At 37.7% G+C, this 20,841-nt stretch overlaps 1 protein-coding gene across 6 annotated transcripts in view; it reads right to left on the bottom strand.

Annotated features, from left to right (window-relative positions):
- Window positions 1–7,200: 7,200 nt before the first annotated feature.
- The window catches only part of SNAP91 (synaptosome associated protein 91), a 126,796-nt gene continuing 113,155 nt past the window's right edge, over window positions 7,201–20,841 (bottom strand). For 3 of the 6 annotated variants that reach the window (XM_058661054.1, XM_058661055.1, XM_058661058.1), the window contains 6 exons: window positions 20,482–20,593; window positions 20,039–20,062; window positions 14,643–14,726; window positions 13,937–14,041; window positions 10,538–10,640; window positions 7,201–8,440 (listed from right to left, as the gene is read on the bottom strand). In XM_058661054.1, coding sequence (XP_058517037.1) covers window positions 10,548–10,640; window positions 13,937–14,041; window positions 14,643–14,726; window positions 20,039–20,062; window positions 20,482–20,593 — 418 coding nt within the window. In that variant the 3' untranslated portion in view covers window positions 7,201–8,440; window positions 10,538–10,547. The remainder of the gene's footprint in view (window positions 8,441–10,537; window positions 10,641–13,936; window positions 14,042–14,642; window positions 14,727–20,038; window positions 20,063–20,481; window positions 20,594–20,841) is intronic. The other 3 variants (XM_036493880.2, XM_058661059.1, XM_058661056.1) reach the window with 2 other exon arrangements.

The following is a 20,841-nucleotide window of genomic DNA, read 5'->3' as shown; positions in this document are numbered from 1 at the left end:
CAGTCAAGGGCCCACAAAACTAGCAACATCTTTCTTGCACACACACCCAAATGAAAGTTACGTTTTTTATTGGAAACTAGAATATCATAATACCATACATACAGCCTAAACATGTCTCAAATTTTAGGCAACATCAAACAATCCTTTTTGTGGCCTTCTTATTCTGAGTTGTTGAGAAATTTTATCTGTTGCTAGAATCACATATAACCTTCAAGTAGAGATACACACTGTAATTATGATAGTTCAGTAGTTGTCCTTCACATAGGCTAGTCGTCTCCAAATTTAGTTGCTCAAAGAAGGACTTTGGGTTTCAGTTTTGGAAAATCATATTCTAGAGTCTTACTACATTCTACCCTGAAATCCATAAGACTGGATGTAAGAATCTATAGTTGATAAAGCTCTCCATTCTCTAAGGGGTGACCAATCAGGCTCAGGAATCATTGCCACGGCCAATCTTTGCTAGACGGATTATTTCCCCTACAACTCCCCTCCATGTCCATGTACTTTTTTTCTAGATTAAATTTTTGTTTTATCTTCATAATTATATGTATTCATGTAAACTACTATTTTCAGAAGGAGAATGGTGTTATGAGCTACTAAACATATAGTTATTATTCTTTGTTCTTTTTAGAAAATAGAAATGTTTTAGCAACAGTACTGTAACAATATTACTTACCTGTTGTCAGAAATGAGTCAAATCGACAAAACCACTGAACATATATGCTCATTTTATAATCAATTTTATCATTTCCTTGCAAATTAGATACTATTTGCTTATTATTCCTAATGAAATGGTTGAATATACTTTGACAGTATGATACTAGATTTTTCTACCTTTGCTGACACCTGTAATGCCATGATGCACTTAAATAGACTGATAAGTTTTAACTGTTACTAAAGGACTATACTACTGTGATATTATGGGGAAAATGGTGGAAGGGGAAAGTAGTGAAGGAGGAATGCAAGGGATGGGGGCATCCGTATACCTACAAAACTATCATGGAAAATAATAACATCAATTAAAAAATCCATGAGAATCAAAATAGCAGTGCATTTAAAAAATAAATCCAGCTTTCCTAGGAACATATTTATAAAAATTTCATAGTGTAAGATTTAACTTCCTGTCTTGGTTTCACAATATAATTACACATTATAAAGTTAACTGATTTACCCTAACCAAGTTCTTTACTCTGAAAGATGAAACACAAAATTATTGAAGATTCAAAAAAGAACCTAAAATAAATACTGAGCTTAATAGCAGAGAACACTACCACTAAGAAATGGTTGTCTCCACTTACCCTTGGAAGAGAATTCTTTTTTTTCATTAATTACATTGTATTACGTGACACAGTTTCATAGGTACTGGGATTCTCCCCACCCCTCCCCACACCCTCCCTCCATGGTGGATTACTCCACCTTGTTGCATAACCACAGTTCAAGTTCAGTTGAGATTCCCTCTTTGCAAGCATATACTAAATATAGAGTCCAGCATCTTATAGTCCAGTTAAGTTCTTGGAAGAGAATTCTTACGGGCCCTGCGCATTGCGCAGTGGCTGTGTGTTGTTCCAGGCCATGGTCTCATATTGCCCTAGGCATTTGGTCAAAAATGCACTCCCTCCTCCAGTCCTGAGAGCTGTAACCTGAACCACACAGCTATGCTCGCTCTAGATATTTTTATCTTTAATAACACTTCCACTAGGTTAAGGCTTCACTAAATAGCTCTTCTTATTTAAAATATCACTGTCATTAAGTATATCTGTTAAACTCTTCGGTCTCCTTCCAATTTTCAGTCCACATTTTCAATTGTATCACTGTCCAAAGCCTCCACTACAATCATTCATTTATGTTCTAAAAAATGTGTCACTAGGAGTGAGGACAGGGATTCTGACATTTGTGTTCCACATTCAAGTATCAAGGTTCAATATCTGTTTCTGGATCCTGATGGAAGATTCCTGCTAATGCAGATGCTGAGAAGGCAGCAAAGATGGGTCAGTGGGGCTCCTGTGAACACACAGTAGCTCTGCCGTGTTCCAGCTCCCACCTCTGGCCATGGCCCAGCTCTGGCCATTGCTGGGAGTTTGGGGAAATGAACCAATGCATAGCTCTCTTTTGCTGTCTCTCTGTGTGTGAAAAAAACATATCGCTAGACAGATATTGAGAGTTCTATCTAAGAGTGGATCTCCGTGACATGGAGCTTAACTGCTGTGTTGGACTCTGCATGTGCCCTGTCCAGACACCATTTCCTATTTGGTATGCACATTCCCGCACTCTGTGTTAAATGAGTCACAGTGACATATGAATCAAGCATTTACTGAGCATTTCTTTGTGCCAAGCATTTTCTATGCATTCTCATTTAATACTAAATTAATTACATAGAAAGAATTTTTCCCCATTCTACAGATGGGGAAATTAGTTCTCCAAACTAGTTTCTCATTTTGGAGAACTAGTTTCCTGAGGGAACAGTAGGCATTTTTGCAGGGACTCCACTCTACGCATTCTGATGGGGAACTTACATTCCAGCACAAGCTGCAATACCACTTAAAAGGGCATGGCGGAGGCTGGGTGGTGGGTGGTGGGTGGAAGTCACTTGTAATGTCACACAACAGGTAAGTATTGTGTTCAGGTAACTACGTTCACATACAAAGCACATTAGCTCATGAACTGAACAATTTTTCAGATACAAAATAGCGGTTCTTAAAAAAAAAATGGCTTGTGAATTTCTGAGGATCCTAGCGATTGGAAGTTGCAATAGAAGAAGCATGGAGAGTGCCCAGACAACTGAAAATGGATCTACTCTATGATCCAGCTATTCCAATCATTAGAATATATCTGAAGGAAGTGAAAATCTGCAAATATAGTGACCTGCATGCAACCCTGTATTTATAGTAGTACAACCTACAACAGAGAAGACATGGAAACAACCCAGATGCCTGTCAAAAGAGGAATGGATAAAGAAACAGTGGTACATGTACTCCATGGAATATCATTACTAAGCCATTAAAATGAATCAAATTTTACTATTTGTAACAAAATGGCTCCAACTGGAGAGAATTATGCTCAGTGAAATAAGCCAATCCACAAAGGACAAATATCATATGTTCTCTCTGATATGAGGCAACATCCATGTAAAATACAAAATAGAGATATATAGGTAAACATATACATATGTATATTTATCTAGAGGAACTGTATAATAGAGACTAGCATGCTGGGAGGTGAAGATACACTGCAGTATGCATTTCTATTCCTGAATAAAAGCAGGACTCCCAATGAAACTGGAGTCTAGAATGGTAGTTACTAGGAGCTGCCTACGGATGAAGACATGCTGGTCAAAGCACGCAAAATTTCAGTTACATGGGGAAATAAGTTTTTGCTACCTATAACTAATCATAATGGACTATAATTCCAAATATTGCTATGAATAAATTTTCTTGCTTAATTAATAACTGAATTGACAGAACTGTATACTTGTCATGTACATATTCATTAACATATCCACTGTCTCATATTTATCATACTGAAGAACATTTTCAAGTGTTCTAACTGTAAAAAAGAAGTAAAGGAAATGATAGATATTGAATTGATCAGTTAAATTTAATTACTGCACATTATTTATTTTTGTGTCACATTATACCTTACAAATAAAAACAATCATACATTGTCAGTTAAAATTAAAAATAAATTAAAAAACCTCCTAATAATGTTTAACACTAAATGAATTATATGAGAATAATTTAGGAATGAGAAATTGGACACTAATCCAATAGTATTTATGTCAGCGAATAAGGCTTTTAAGAACCAAGTACTAGATCCATCCTTCAGACACTTACCTGGCTCTGGCTGAAGCGTTAGAGGAGGTTTTGACCAGGAGTGGAGACATACTTCCTGCCTCTGAAGCTCACTGTGGGCCCGAGTAGAAAATACCTTCACAGTGGAACAGGATTCAGCATGCTTTGGACCACGAGGACTGACGAAGATGTGTTCTGAGACACGGTGAGAAGCAGGAACAGGCTACACTGTAAGGATCAGTAATTTCAGGTATAGGTAAAAAAAGTGACTGGTGGTCCCTCAGAGTGGGCATGCGCAGACTCACCTGTGTGTGTGCATGTGAGAGCATGCAAGCGAAGGGGGAGAGGAGGAAGTTACACTAGGAGGGAGAGCACAGCCAGTATTGAAATCCCACATGCCATTGTGCTGCAGGCAAACTGGACCTGTCTTGAAAATTATCAGGAAAGATTAGTTTTTTGGCATTGTGAAAATCTCAACTAAACAATTCCCTTCAACAAGAAGAAATAGCAAATTTGGAAGCATTGAGTTCACCCAATTTTCCCTAAACCTTGACCCTTCTCACCCTGATCAACCCTGTAATCATTACCAAACAATAATATAAAATAAAAAATAAAGAACACAAAAAAATCTTAAGCAGCAAGCTCCCAATGTCTGACTTTTAAAAATGCTCTTATATGGGCCAGCACTGTGGTACATCACATTAAGCCAATGCTGGCATCCCACATGGTGCTGATTCCAGTTCTGCTTGGTCCATTTCCGAGCCAGCCCCCTGTTAATGTACCTGGGAAAGCAGTGGAAGATGATCCAAGTGCCTGGGTGGCTGCAAGCCACGTGAAGACCCAGCAGCAGCTCTTGGCTTCACCCTGGTCCAGCCCTGGTAGCTGTTGCCATCTGAAGAATGAATCAGAGAAGGGAAGCTCCCTATTTCTCCATCTTTAACTCTTTCAAATAAATATATCTTTAAAAATGTTGCTCTTGTAGCTTTATCTATTAAAAATCTATATCAGGTGGATTATGCCAGCCAATGGACCTTGAAAGGATTTCCTCATCCTTGGATCTGCAAGATTAACAGCATTTCAGAACTACTGAACTATTAAAACCCACTTAAGCAGACCCTTGGAGCATGTTCCACTTTGGGGACCCAGGGTGGCCTTTCCTCATTTCCGGTACTAAGAGGGTTGGGAGGCTGGTTGCAGCTTATTTCTCCCTTTCCACCAAATACAGGAAGAAGAAAAAAGAAAATGTTGAAACAATGTTCTTACCCACTTTCCCCTAATCCTCAACTGTTCCCACACAAATCAACTATGTAAACATCATCAAAAATATTATTTTATTTTCTTATTTTATTTATTTACTTATTTATTCTTCCATCAATAGGCACTGTGTAGTTCCTCTGGGAGGCTCCTTAATCATTCATTTAAAAGCATAGTATGTTAAAATTCACCACAAAGTCATAGCAGTGCTTTCTACCCCAGTGAGAACTAAAGAGAGTTCATTTGGTGAGCATATAGGATTTCTATTTCTTTAAGAGACAGGATTCTGATGACAGCTCCATGGGCCTACAAGGATTACAGGTACTTTCTATTTCCTCCTTTGTGTTTTTGGTCTTTCTCTCGTGGCCTACATTATTTTAATAATTAGACCAAAGCTTGTTCTAATAAAAGAAATATATTAAAAAAAGTATCTTCAGTAGTCAAGAAATAGTGATGGGACTTTGAGAGTAATTAAAGATACAAGCCATTTACTAACATAGATAAGTAGAATTTCCATTTCTGCATGTCTTCATAACAACAGCACTAGACATCTTTGGCTTAAATTTTGTTTGTTAAAGGCTGAAAGGGTGATCTAGATGACCTGCCACAGAGGTCTCATTGCAACTGAGAAGCGTGTTAAGCACATTCTCATGTAGAGGCCGGCACTGTGGCACAATGAGTGAAATTGCTACCTACGACACTGGCACCACACAATCCTTGTCAAGGCTGCTTCACTTCCCGTCCAGCTGCCTGATCATAGCCTGGGAAGCAGCAGAAGATGGCCTAAGCGTTTGGGCCCCTATCTGCACACAGGATATATCTAGATGAACTCCTGGCTCCTGGCTTCAACCTGGCCCAGCCCCAACTGTGTAGCCATCAGGGGAGTGAACCAGTGGATAATATATCCCTCCCCCACTCTCTCTGCAACTTTGATGTTCAAATAAATAAATCTTTAAAACAAAACCAAAAAATTTATACCATGTGGATTGTTTAAAGAAAAAAAATAAGGAAAAAAATTTTTATTTTAACATGTCCAAGTAAAATATTCAAATGTAATAAATTAAAATCATATTAACTAATCACTTACCAGTTCCTAAAAATTTGTTCTCACAACATAAATTCTAGGTAACTAAAATGACAGTTTTATAACATAATAAGAATATCCTTTCATTTGAGAAATACTTCTTTTTCAGATTGGAATATTTTCGAGATGTGATCTCATTTTAGAGTTAAAATATCAAATATCACTAAAAAGGTTAATCTAGATTTCGCCTGAGGCTGTATATTCATATAAGCATGTATATGCAACCTCTAACCTAAAGTCCTAGTATTCTTCAACAGTTCTGGAGAATTTTCAGAAAACTATTACAAGACTTTAACTGTTTGTTTTTTTTTTTAAGATTCACACTAAAAACACATAGCTATTTTGCTAAATAAAATTTTAACCTTTTTTTTTACATTAATCATGCAATCCCAAGTGAACACTAATCTCTTTCCCCCTTTGTTTTCAATTTATTGTAAGATAATTAAAACCATATTGGGGCCTGGCACAGTAGCCTAGTGGCTAAAGTCCCCAACTTGAACACACCAGGATCTCACATGGGCACCAGTTCTAATCTTGGTGGCCCTGCTTCTCATTCAGCTCCCCGCTTATGGCCTGGAAAGCAGTCGAGGATGGCCCCAAAGCCTTGGGACCATGTACCCGCATGGGAGACCTGGAAGAGACTCTGGACTCCTGGCTTTGGAATGGTTCAGCTACAGCCATTGCTGTCACTTGGGGGGTGAATCACCGAATGGAAGATCCTCCTCTCTGTCTCTCCTCCTCGCTGTATATCTGACTTTGCAATAAAAAATGAATAGGTCTTAAAAACGAAAAAACCATATGGGCTTCAACAGTATTTCTCACTCTGAATATATTAAGCTTTTTCCCGTATTTTGTTCCATTGGAAACAGACCTATTCTCCAAAAAGTAACCAAAGAGAGAAAGTTGTATTTGTGTTTTCTTTGTTCAAGGTGTTTATTGCATCTCAGAGGGCGTACATGCACTGGGTTTTAAACCGAAATACAAAGAAAAGCCATTTTGAAATTGATTTTAAGTAATTTTCCCCCAATACAGTGTATGTTATCCCCACAGTAAATTCAGATACAACCACTTTTAAATGGTACCAGACATCTTTTAAATAATCTGAAAAAGAGGCAAACACCTTTCCAACCCAATAAGCTTTTACAAAGAGCTGCTAAGCCACTAGCAACACTGATCAACAGTGACCTCATTTATGCATCAAAATCTTCAGCCAAGCCATCAGCACAGACAGTGTGACAACAAATTAAAAATGAAAGAATACAGTATGTACAGTAAAGGGTACAATTCTCTTAATTAGTTTAAATCCTAATCACAATGGTACAACAAAACCTACTTTGAGCTCAGTTGAAGGATGGAAGAACACTAGTCTACAGAACACAGAGAAATACTAAATTAACAGATGCACATAAAAGTCACAGTGAAGTCAAAATATTTGCAGTAATCATTTAAATTACAGATATACCTTGGGGTGCCTTCAGAATCACTTGAACAGCACATCTCTAATTGCATTTTTTACAGATGTGACAGACACGGACCCTTTACTTCTCAGTGCATTTAATCAAGAATGAATACATAGGTCAATTTAGACGCAAAACTGCTCAAATATAATTAAAATATATATTTTAATATAGCAGTGATAAATATGGAGTTCTTCCCATATGATTTTTCATTCTTGATAAGGTAGCTTTAAGGAGAAGTATTTATTAAGGACATCAACTTTTATATTCTTTTAAAATAAAATTTCTTAACATATACAGTGCCACAAAAATAAACATTTCTCACAACAGTTGAAGTTTCTGTGATTGGAAAAATGTACTCCACACCAAAAAAAGTTCTGTATAGTTAAGAGTGTTTTTCTTACTATCTGATATTATCACACTATACATGAAACAAAGATACAGAAGAAAAGAGAATTTGTGGGGAGGATTTAAGGTTTGTCCAAAAGTCATATATACATCAAAACCTTCAAAAACACAGACATCTTTCCCAATGGCTCACCACACAGCAGCTGCTTCATCCATCCATGGGCAAAGTGTAGAGAAGCACTAAAGGCATGAGAAACATCCATTCATTGTTTACATCATACAACACGCAGAGAACCCAAATACACTCCATGTTCGAGAGTAGGGATAACAGCTAAGGTAGTACACATTCCTAATGTTCACTTTCACAGCTGTGCTACACATTTTGGAAGAGAAGTTATGTTTAAGCATTGGGTTTGGTACTGGTGGCTCACTTTGAAACTCTGAGCATCAATCTCACTTGAAGTCTCCAAACTCATTTTTTTTGTCTTATTCAGTCACAAAAATTGCAGCTGTAAAGAAAAAGGTAGTTAGGTTAGAAAGCAGACTAGTAATATACTCCTGAAACATTCTACCTTCTTTTCAGTAATACATCACAGTCACAAAAAACCTTTACACAAAGATTTCTGCCTTAACTAATGTACACGGATACAGTTTTCATAATTTAAAACCAAATTAAAATTTCATCTAAGGAACTTGTCTTAAAATACTTTCATCATATGTTTTCATTTTAGATGAAAAGTATATTAACAAAAATTGGAAATGTACTCATTACAGGTGTTAGTAATTAGATGTTCAGTATAAACTAAGAATAAGCTAACCCTTACAAACAGGCAATGGGGAAAAACAGGGGAGACCGTGACTTATTTTTTTTGTGTCTATTCAATTATGGTGTCAATAAATAGTAAACAAGCGGCAGTACAGAAAAGAAGGAGTCATATCTGGTGACCCAGTGCCTTCTCTCTCATACTCCCGATTTCACCACTCATGTTTCCTGTGAACCACTTTCCAGGGTTGTAAGCTTAGCCAGGAAGCTATTTGTGCTTCCTCACAACGTGTTTTTCTCTGTGGGATGTAAAATAAGGGAAAGGATGGACGCAAGCACCTGTCACCAGGATGTATCTAAGTTCCTGGCACATGAGGAGGACAACAGGTCAACAAAATACTGCTTTACATAGTTTTCTGTGTTGGCCTTGAAACTTACAGATTTTTTTATTTATATAAAGAGAACAAATTTTAAGCATTTCACAGATACAGTTCTCAGCACATAATAATTACTGCTCATTCTCTTACTTATGCCTAAAATAATGCTATCCAAATGGGAATTGAAAAGTTGGGTACAAGGAGAAATACTTGCTGAAGATGTCAGGGCCTTATAATGACATGTTATTAACGTATATTAAAAGTGATAAAGCAAAAACAAAAATCTTAGTAGCCATTAGGATAACTTTTTTATAGACACAGGTAGAGGTGTACAATAAAATTACATTATATAAAGGTCCAAAGACTTCCATACTCCAATTGCTCTTCCCGTGGAAATTTAGGCAAATTACTACATGCCTAAAGATTGATCATTTTAGCTGAGAAATGGACATAAAAATATCTGGCTAGTTTTTTTTTTTTTTTTCAATGGGCTTGATCTTCTGAGAAGACTAATGGAGTCTGACTGGGAGGTAGATTTTAAAATACACTGTGCAGGGCCTGGCACAGTGGCCTAGCAGCTAAAGTCCTTGCCTTGAGTGTGCCGGGATCCAATATGGGCACCGGTTCTAATCTCGGCAGCTCCACTTCCCATCCAGCTCCCTACTTGTGGCCTGGGAAAGCAGTCAAGGATGGCCAAAAGCCTTGGGACCCTGCACCCGCTTGGGAGACCTGGAAGAGCTCCTGGCTTCTGGCTTCGGATCGGCACAGTACCGGCCATTGCGGTCACTTGGGGAGTGAATCATCGGACGGAAGATCTTCCTCTCTGTCTTTCCTCCTCTCTGTATATCTGACTTTGCAATAAAAATAAATAAATCTTTAAAAAAAAATACACTGTGAAAATACAATGCAATATTACTGTTCTTCAATTCAGCAAGTATCTGTTAAGTGCTATAATTAACAATAAAACCTTTTTCTTCATCAGTTTCCTTCCATAAGTTCACCACTGATCATTTTTATCATCTTCAAACTAGAATTTTAGAAATTTCAAATTTGGTTTTAATGCAGAAATGCAAAGGGTCATATTCTCTAAGCTTTGTGAGACAAAGTGAGAATAAGTGAAATAAACACACTATATAGCTAAATATATTCTCAGATGGTTTTTAAATGCAACATGGTTAGCTTTCTGTAATAAAATGGAATACTAATTAGAAGTCTGCAAAGTTTGGTTTTGTTAATATCATCCTTGTGCTTTCTAAAATAAAGATAATTTGGAGATTTGTCTTCCTCCTATTTTTATAAACAATTAAGATTTATAAAACACTGATTTAAAAACAACATTGAAGTACTGAAGAAAAATGAAATGATTATACACATCTATTCAAATAACAGAAATAACAAATATCCTTTCTGAAATAGCTAAGCATTGTCTAGCTGGTCATCACAAGCCCCAAGGAAAAACTCAATACCTTAAATTGTTTACAAGAAATCCTTGATGTTAAGATCCGCTAATGGGTCCTTTGCTGGAGGTTTCTTGGGACTCTGAGTGGCAGGTGTAGGGCTTGGAGAAAGCTAATGGGGGAAAGAACCAGCCCCAAAGAGCAGAAACAGAAAGCAAAGAGAGACAGATAAGCATGAGGTAGAACACACACCGCAGAGCACACCCACACAGGTTAGACTGCTAAAGGTTAAAACTCTACTTAGTCACAACACTGTTTAACTGTGGACTGGCAAATGCTCTGTAAATAATTTGGGCTTCAATAAAATCCTCTGACATCAAATTTAGTACAATTTGGGGACTAGCAGAACAATTGGACACAAGTTAGGGAAAATACAAAAATAGTCACACAGAGATATTACAAATGTATAGCAAAACAAGCTAAGAACAATCAGTTTTTCTATACAAAAGCATTTCTACTTTGTGTTTTTAGTACCACTAAGCAAAGAATTAAAATGGCTTTCCTTATGTGAAAATTGGAAAGCCACTAAAGAAATTACATAATAATTTTAGCCAGATACACTAGGATTTCATGTAAATTATTTTCAGTGAAATCCAGCCAAGTTTGGGGCCACTATTAGTTTCAGAAGAGCATCAAGCTTCGAGTCATGAATAGAACCAGGTTCCAACTCTCAGGGAAGACACAACATGGTAAGAAAGAAGCATACTGAAGTCTGAGTCAAGCTTACATAAATGAATAAACTTACCTTGCTTCTGTTTAATAATCACATAAGTTACTTCATTCTGTGACAGAAATAACCTCTGGAAATGGGTTTTGACAGAAATGTTGGTGTGAAAGCCTTAACAATCCTCATATAGTCGTGCTCGCTTCAGCAGCACATATACTAAACAATCCTCATACAGTCAGTCTAGATCAAGAGTTCACCTCTATCTTCTTCAGTGTTACTAAACTCCCATGCTGGTAACATGATGCAAATTTCAGAAAGTTGGGATTCAGAAATGTGGGGCAAGGTTGTGTTTTTTTAAAGACACAGCAGAGGTCCAGAAAAAAATAGATTTTGAGATTTTTTTTCTATGTCTAGAAACTGCTGTCTATATCATTTGTTAATCAAATTTTAAGAACTGGCATAATGTTTCATAGAAATTTGAGGAAATATAAATGTAAAGTCCGAAGTTGCTGATAAGATATAAAACTAGAGCATAGGTGCATAGCAAGCAAACAATTAGGTGAGATGAAAGTATAATGACACCAACTGAGAAAAAGTGGAATAGCCCAGGCATCAGTGATAAACATGATTTTGTATTCTGAAACTAACTCATGTTTATTTAATTCAATAGTATAATTGTGCCTCTTATCTGGTACACAATATATAATCTAAAAATTACTTAAGCATGGCATAGTATTGTCTGATATTATATGAATTCAAATAAGTTCTCATCACAACATCTGGTTTTTCATTTTAATTTTTCTAATTAAATATATTGAAGCTAATTAGGTATAATGCAAGAAACATAACTGTCGAATATAATAAAATATATTACTTCATTTCTAAAGCTCTCAACATATAAAAAAATGCTAAAAAATTCTCACTAATACTGTATTGAGTTTATAAAAACAGAAACACCCTTTCTTAATAATGGATCTATTTAACCATCAGGCAGTCATGATAAGAGATCCTTTTTAGGATTTAAACGTGTTCTGATGAAACTTGATCCCAGCCATTGTACCCAAAATCTTCTTTACTCCCTCAAACAACTCTGGGCAGGCAGGCCTCATTGCTTCTCCTGAGACCTGTGCATAGGTTGCTGCCACAAAGGTCAGGGTTTCTCCCATTTTAAACTTCTCCCTTCATTCTTTTTTTTTCTGGTTACCTTGGATTTTGAGGGGTTAAAATGAAGATTCTAAAAGCAAGTTCTGGGAAGAGGTGGAAGAGGGAGTTAGAGATGGATCAAGAAAGCGAAGGAGTGAAGGAGCACTCCAAAAGCTCACAGTAGCCAGCCTGTTGTGAACAGTGTGATAGACACTCATTTGTAAATCAAAAATACAGGAGTGAAACCATTTGTGATATCATTAAGATGTAGTTAGCTATTTTACAAATTTCTGAGTATGCTGCTACTAAAACTATAACATGGTACTCTGATTCCATCCAACTCAATTTCTTATGGCAAAAATCGTTTTGGTTCCTCACATACCCCCACTTCATCCAGGTAATTTATAAGCAGAATCAAGAAAACATTACTCGTCAGAATGTCTATTAGCAGCAGTTTAAAAAATGTTTATAATTAGGCATCTTTGTACATGGAGGGAGTAAATTATGTCCTAAGAGATTTGGCCTAATCTAAAAATAGATTTTCCCTTTTTCCTGGATCAAGTTTCTTTGCTATTCAGGGTGGATTCCTGGAACCACATCTGATGGTTTATTATAACAATGGGGTTTATGAAAGCCCCTGTGAAGTTTATGTGAATAAGGTGACTCAGAACAGAAGCGGGACAAGCTAGAAAGACCAATCAAATGATCAGTGATCAGGTCTTGGGGTCACATGACAGTAACTTGTTCTTGAGGAAGAGAGAATGGTTGGAGGTCAAGTTAATTCACAGGGTAATACAGTGAGGGCACAATATCACAGGACAGTGAAGTTGTTGATGGGCAATACCATGTGTGTGCTTTCACACATTTATGCCATGAGGGGATTCCCTTGCCAAAGATACACTTGGAAACTTTCCAGATATATATGTGGGCTTCTCCCTTTAATGAGTCAAATTTATGTTTTTGCTATAATAAATTTGTAACTATAAGTTTAACAATTTCCAGAGTTCTGAGTAATTTCAGGATACTACTTAATTTGAGGGTAGTCATAAAAAATCTTGAATTTGTTACCAGCTGATCAGAAGTGCCAATAGTGAGGGGAGGGACTTCTCATCATGCAGCAGGTGTCCGGAGGGGTAACTCCTCTGGAGACTGCTCCCCCAGACTTTGCCGTGTGGCAAACTCACTGTATTGGCAGCACAAGTTTTGGGCTGACTTGACAACCTGCAAGACTACGCCTTGACCCTTTTTTGGCTAATTGTAGGAACACACATTAAAATTCTGGATCAGAAGCACTCATTTCACTGGAACACATGCCTGGGGTGCCTGAATTATCTGACTGCTCCTGGGAAGCATTCTGAATTAGTAGAAGATGCACAGGTCCTGCACAAAGTTCATTCTTTTCTTTCTTTTTTTTTCTAAATTTCATATGGTTTCCAATGAATGGTCCACATTCCTTTTACTTCTGAAGCACCAACTATAAGGATTATATTTAGAAACATGAAAATTATGTTTATAGAAATTCTTCAAACAGTTTGCCTGACATGACAGTGTTGTACAGGAGGTAGTGTCATGCTGGGGTGAACATTTAGGAAACTGACCTGTGTGCCTGGTCCAGCTGTAGCTCCAAAGGGTGGCCTCATCATGGGCTGGGAGAACATGACTGGCTGCTGAGGCATCATAGGCATACCAGTCCCAGCAGGGGGCTGAAAGAAGAGGGTTTCAGAGTGGGAGTAGAATTCATTAGGGCAATGCCTTGACACTTCTAGCTTTTATATGCATTGGGTAATTCTTGAGGGCTCCAGGTCAATGATAAATATAATTTGCAATTTTGAACCCTGGCTGCTTGTAAGCTGGCAGAGGGGAGAGTCACTGAGGTGAGTTACAAGCCTGGCTTGGGCGCTGCATTCTCATCTGTCTTTGATGCAGCTGATCTTTATAAGCAGGTTTCTTGAAGAGAGAAAATCCTTTTTGTCTTTACAGAAAATGGCCCAAAAATGTGCTGGTGAGAAAAGCAAGTAATGGTTGTTTTTGATGAGGCAGCTAGGATGGCATTTGGTAACTGGTCGTCGAAAAGGATATATATAACATACTAACATTTGATAGTAAAATCAGGTATAACTGATTTTTATTACTTCAGGTATACATATGCCTTAAAAATCCAAAGCAGACTGACTTAACATTCTAAGTTTCACTTTATTGCCTTTCAGGAAGAATTATGGCCCATAGGAGAACTTGTTAGTTTCAGGTTTGGTAAAGAATGTAGGAATGTCAGTTGTAGGAATTTCAGTCCAAGTGGTCACTCACCATTCCAAATCCTGTTCCAGGCTGTCCAACAGATGTAGCCCCGGCAACAGGAGGAACAGAACTGGCTGGAGGTACTGCTCCTTGCTATACACACACACACAGACACATCACAAAGCAAACATAAACACACAAACAACAAAGAGAGCCCAAATAATTTAATTTTAAAATGACAGAATATAATTTAAAAAGGTACTCAGTCCAAGTACATATATGTTGGTATGTAAAGAAATCATAAATTTAAGTTTTAAATAGGAATAAAAAATAGCAAATGGTTTTAACACAACACAATGTTACAACAGAGGTTATGGCTTGATGGTCATTGTGTGGTGCTGTTTGGACTTGCTGGCTTGCAGCTTACTCCCAGGACTGGGCTACTTCTCTACCTTCTTCTAACTTATTTTTACTATAACTGAGCCACACTTCTCCAAGCTTGTCTTTTCTTCTCATGATTTCCCCTGTCAGATACCATGCTAGATATGCGAGGATCCTGTTTTGCTTTATATTTTAATGCTTGATTTCTTCTCCCCCTTCTAGTTATGTATAATTTCTTCCTGTCTTAAATGTGCTTCTTAACTTCTGACTATGTACATATGTATAAATTTTAGCTGTACCCTACTCAGTCCTTTAAATTTAAGCTGACCATTACAGTGTGTCCTAATTAAAAGAGAAAAATACTATAGTGATGTCAACTAAAATGGTAGAGTAAGGAACTTTGAAAATCCCACCAGTTGGAAAAGCATTGAAGCAACAGCCAAAATCTACCAGAAACAACTGGGACTTTATTTTGTTTTTTTTTTTTTTTTGAGGTGTGTGTGGGTCTTCCCCATAGATTCCTCTAATACCCCGTTGCCGGAGGGGATGAGCCTGCTGCGCACCACCCAGCCTCCCAGCCCGCAAAAGTCAAATAGACGGACAAGGGTTCCTGTCTAAGCAGTTCCAATTTATTGGGGAATTTCAGATTCTTATATAGGGTAAGGGATAGCCTTAGGCCAGGAATTTCAGGAATTCCAGGAGGGGAGAAACTAGGAGTCAATTACTAGGAGCATGACTGCGGAAGCCATCTCCCATAGGCCAGGAGCAGGTGAGTGAAACGGCCCTGACCAATCAGTCTTTCTTTGAAATGACTTGACCCCTGCCCTAGTTCACACCCAGAGCTCTGTCCTTGGCCGCCATCTTGCCTGCCACCTGTAACCCAGTGTCCTTGACTGTTAGTTGCCATCTTATTGACTTAGTGACCTCTTTGCCTCTGAGCCCTACAGGTGGGGATGACTCTGGAAATGAACTAAAAGCTCTCATTAAACAGGAAGTACTTATTCAAGAAAGTCCAAGCAAGAGCAACTAGTGAGTCTGCTGGTGTTCTAACTTATTCAGTTCAAGCTTCTGTTCAGCTGAGCTATAGGTAGCCTTGTAGATAACATCACACATTTTCACAGGAGTACCAGAGGCAGCAGATTATGTCTATTTGTTTGGTCCTCTGTGGGTAGTTCCTTGGAAAGACTGGTTTGAAAGGCTTATCTTTTTCTGTCCTAACTGGGAATGCACCTAGTTCAAAGTCATTGCATTAAGACATTTGTGGAAAATATTTTTAGGTGAAATGTTTTGGTTGTTGCTGTCTGGGGCAGTGGATAATATTTTGTATAAACAGTGGAATAAATGAAAGATTTGCAGGAAAGGCCAGAAAATGTCATCTTGGGGATTAAAGGTTTGAAAATCTCAAACATACTCCTGGGTAGTTATAAGGCCATGAACATGGCCAGAGATGTGTACTTGTTCAGGAAGAGCTTAAGATGCACCCGAGCTAAACCAGAGTCTTGATGTGAGTAATAAGTAGAGTTAGACAAAGCTGTAGACCAGTTGGTTGAGTGGGAAGACATGTTCCAACACACAATAGAGAGATGTGCTGATTGGGAGATAGATTTGTTTCTGGGAGTTTAAGGAATATCTGTTCAATAAGCAGCTAATCACTCAGCTAAAGGTAGAGACTTCAGTATTCAAAGAATACAGATGTCAAACAATACTTCAGACAATACTAAGCAAAAACCATAGGTTGAGCATTACTCATCCAAAATGCTTGGGACCAGAAGCATTTCAGATTTGGGAATATGTGCATGTGTGTAATCAAATTTCTTGAGGGATGGGATCCAAATGTAAACACAAAAAATATTGTGGGCTAAGGAGTTAATTAACACTAGTTAAACTGAGCAGTAACAGGAAATGGGCTTGCTAAAAATACCTAGACTAATTGGACTCAGGCATCTTATCGTTTGGCTAAAGGACTTGGGGGGAAGAGTATAAAAGGAGTAATAAAGGGAGACTTGGGGAGAGACTTCTACCATCACTGGTCTCCTGTCAGTGCTTCATCCCCAGACCCTCTCCCTGTCCACGTTACTGGCTCTGCTGGTCGGAGCAAAAAAATCATTTATGTTGCATATACATCTTGTACACATAATGTAAATGTCATTAAGAACCATATTTCTAGAGCACCTGCATCTCAACTGGGATATGTCACATGAAATCAGGTATTGAATTTTTCACTTATGGCATTACACTGGAACTTAAAAAGTTTCAGATCCTGTAGAATTCCAGGTTTCAGATTTTTAGTTTAAGGAGACTCAATTTATATTTTGCAAAACACAGTAATGATAAGCTCCAGGAAGGTGGCAGAATCTGATTTCCAGTGTTATCACATTCTGATATTCAGAACATCTAATTTCAACAAAAATTTTTGATGCACACCACTCCCACCAGAAAACAAAGGCAAACCCAAGAACATAAGGCCTGACACAGAAGGAAAACAAAATCTCAAGTCAATGACCTAAATTTCTAGGTTGACAAATGAGAAAAAAAAGAAGAGTTAAGTAATACCAAAGCAAATGGAATAAGGTCATAACAGATATTAGAATTAAGAAATGAAATCAAAGAAACAAAGAAACAACTCTCTGAAAAGACCAGTTGAAAATTTTAAGCTAGATAAATGAGAAAAAGGAAAAAAAAAAAAAAAACAAAATCAGGAAAGAAAGTGGGTGCATTAGTATCAGCTTTACGGAAATTAAAGGAATTATAACTATGTTACATATAATTATATGCTAATACATTTGATGAAACAGCCAAATTCCTAGAAAGAAAATGGCTACCCAAGCTGACAACAGAAAATCTAAATATGTACGATATGATAGGTAGATAAGAACATCACAAAGAAAACTACAACCAAATATCCCTTTTGATACTGATGCAAAGATTCTCAACAAAATATCAGTATATCAAATGTAATAGCACATTAAAAGGATTATACATGACTAGGTAGGATTTATCCTAGGTCTGCAAGGTTGGCTTAATATATGAAACTATCTAATACAATGCATCACATCATATGAATAGGATACTTGCAATGAATTCTTATTTTTATGTTGTCTCCATATCCATTTTTGATACTGGTTTAACTTTACTATATCAGAAATGTGGCTTGATCTGCTCCTGACAGTTTCTAGTTCTCTGTCTCTTCCCAGCTCTTGGAATGATTGATTCAGAAATCTGCCTTCCCCACCCCCCCGCCTCTGGTAACTGCCTCCTTTACAGGCCAGCTAAGTATATCCTCCCCAACTCACCCTACTGACTTCTACAGCCTGTACGTGCAGACATGGCACAACGACATGCTCAGTCATAGTACGGCTCTACAGAGCTCATGCCGGCTGGTTGTAATGCCACCAATTACAACTTCACTTAGGAGACCTGCCTGAGTAATGGACCGCACTCAGGAATGGTTTTATCAACATGTTCCTCACTCTCTCTCTAGCTCCCTACCCACGGGAGCGGAGCACCTGTGATCTGGACAACTCCACACTTTCTGCTGAGAGATGTTCTGCCCTCTTCTCTCTGGGATCTGTAAGTAGTAAAATTGCTGCAGTCATTTCATTCATTTTGGTTTGCTGCTTGCTCTGTGTCTTACCTGACCAACATAGGCACATGCAGTTTCGTTCCAGGTATGGGCTCTCCTACAGAACGGCTATCTCAGTAGAAAAAAAAAAAACTGACCATGTGCTAGATGAGAGCTACAAGGATGTCTGCCAATAGACACAAACTTCCCATTAGCAGGACTTGTGGTCACAGGACACACACTTAATTAGATCATCCAGCACGATACAGTAGTGTCTTGTGAAAAGCTGCACTGCAAACACCCACAGCTGTCTTCCTTGAGGGAATGTTACTTTCTTAAGAGAGACCTCTAGACTAAATTTTAAAATGATCACAATGATCATTTCAATAGATGCAGAAAAAGCATTTGAGAACATGCAACACATGTTCACAACAAAAAGTACTCAACAATCAGAACAGAAGGAAATTTCACCATCTAATAGAGGCGTCTGTAAAATACCTGCAGACATACCTGGAGGTAAATGACTGCTTTCCCTAAGAACTAGACAAGAATATATTGAAAGTTCTAGTAAAATGGGGCCCAGCGGTGTGGCCTAGCGGCTAAAGTCCTCGCCTTGAACGCCCCGGGATCCCATATGGGCGCCGGTTCTAATCCCGGCAGCTCCACTTCCCATCCAGCTCCCTGCTTGTGGCCTGGGAAAGCAGTTGAGGACGGCCCAATGCATTAGGACACTGCACCCACGTGGGAGACCTGGAAGAGGTTCCAGGTTCCCGGCTTCGGATCGGCGTGCACCGGCCCGTTGCGGCTCACTTGGGGAGTGAATCATCAGACGGAAGATCTTCCTCTCTGTTTCTCCTCCTCTGTGTATATCTGACTTTGTAATGAAATAAATAAATCTTAAAAAAAAAAAGTTCTAGTAAAATGAACTAGTAGCAAAAAGAAAGACAGCTAAATTTACCACTTTACAATTCAAGGTGTATGACTGATTTAAAAATATACTTGACATAGTTACCTAATTCCAAAGCCTTGCCATCATCACCATGTGAATCACAGCTCCTTTCAACTTGCTCCCTCCTTCCTATTCCTTGGCATCCAATAATTTACTCCCTTTTTCTGAAAAATTGCCCATTCTGGACAGTTTGTGTAAATGCAATCATATAAAATGTATACCTTGTGCCCTGCTTAATTTGCCATAACATTTATAATACAATTTAACTGAATTTATCTCCATGCATGATTATTTAATTAAGGATGCAAAGGTGATGGTTAAATATTATTTCAGCAACAAGGAAAACATGTTATGAAGAGAGCTTTAGGGATAAGCATTAATTGGACAGGTGGAGGTAGTAAGCAAAGGTGGGAAACAGCAAGTGAACTTGGGAAATTGTCCAGCTTCGTCTGCAAATACAGGCATGGACAGAAATTCAAAACACACAAATAACATGTATTTAAATCTTACAGAAAAGGTGATGTTAGTAGTTTCAATTTTAAGGAATAGAGTTTAAAATGAAATTTCACTTACACAATAGAAAATTGCCCAATCTTTCTGGTAAGGAAAAAAATTCTCATTACTTATTGAGAAAATCAGGAAATTTGGGCAAGAAATATGACAAGATACATACAATAAAATATGTTCCTAATTTTGAAAAATCAGTTTCATAATTTTTAAGTATAGATTTGGGGCCAGAAAATGGTAAGATGCATAATGATCATAAATAATTTTGAAAAGCTACTTCTTATAAATTACAAACCTAGAAAAAGCATCAATACTATTTGAAGCTATTTAAAAAGAAAAACATGTCATAATCACTATTAGATTTAAAATCAATGAAACTTAGATTTTGGTAAATTTTGCATCTTGTTTGTATTTTTTCAATGAGGATGTAAACGTATCAGTATCAAAGTGAACAAAAGGCACCCTGATAGCAAATGCCCGGCGCGGCCCTGGCTCTGATTGCTACATACCAATGGTGCACTTGGTGGAACACCTGCTGACCATGTTGCAGGAGTTACTTTCGGCTGCCAGTTAGCTCCACCAGTCAACTTTTTCTCTCCAGCATTCCACTGAAGATCTCCCCTAAAGTCAAGTAAACAAAACAAAAAAACACGAAGAAGCAGTTAAAAAAAATAATACATGGAGCTTTGGATTCTCTAATTTGGTTTAGAAGAATCTTGTTCTCATAAAAAGTTTTAAGGTGCATCAGTGATGATGGTACTTGTTTGATCTTAACGATTCAACTACAAGCTGCCTTACAGCAACTGGAAGGCATCATCTAGGAGCAATCACATCTCAATTTCAATGACAAAATACACATCTAAAATCAG

This window comes from Ochotona princeps, chromosome 1 (assembly GCF_030435755.1).
Source record: "Ochotona princeps isolate mOchPri1 chromosome 1, mOchPri1.hap1, whole genome shotgun sequence".
Lineage (NCBI taxonomy): Eukaryota > Metazoa > Chordata > Mammalia > Lagomorpha > Ochotonidae > Ochotona > Ochotona princeps.
The sequence above is the reverse complement of the archived record's forward strand: the minus strand, read 5'-3'. Positions and strand labels throughout refer to the sequence as shown.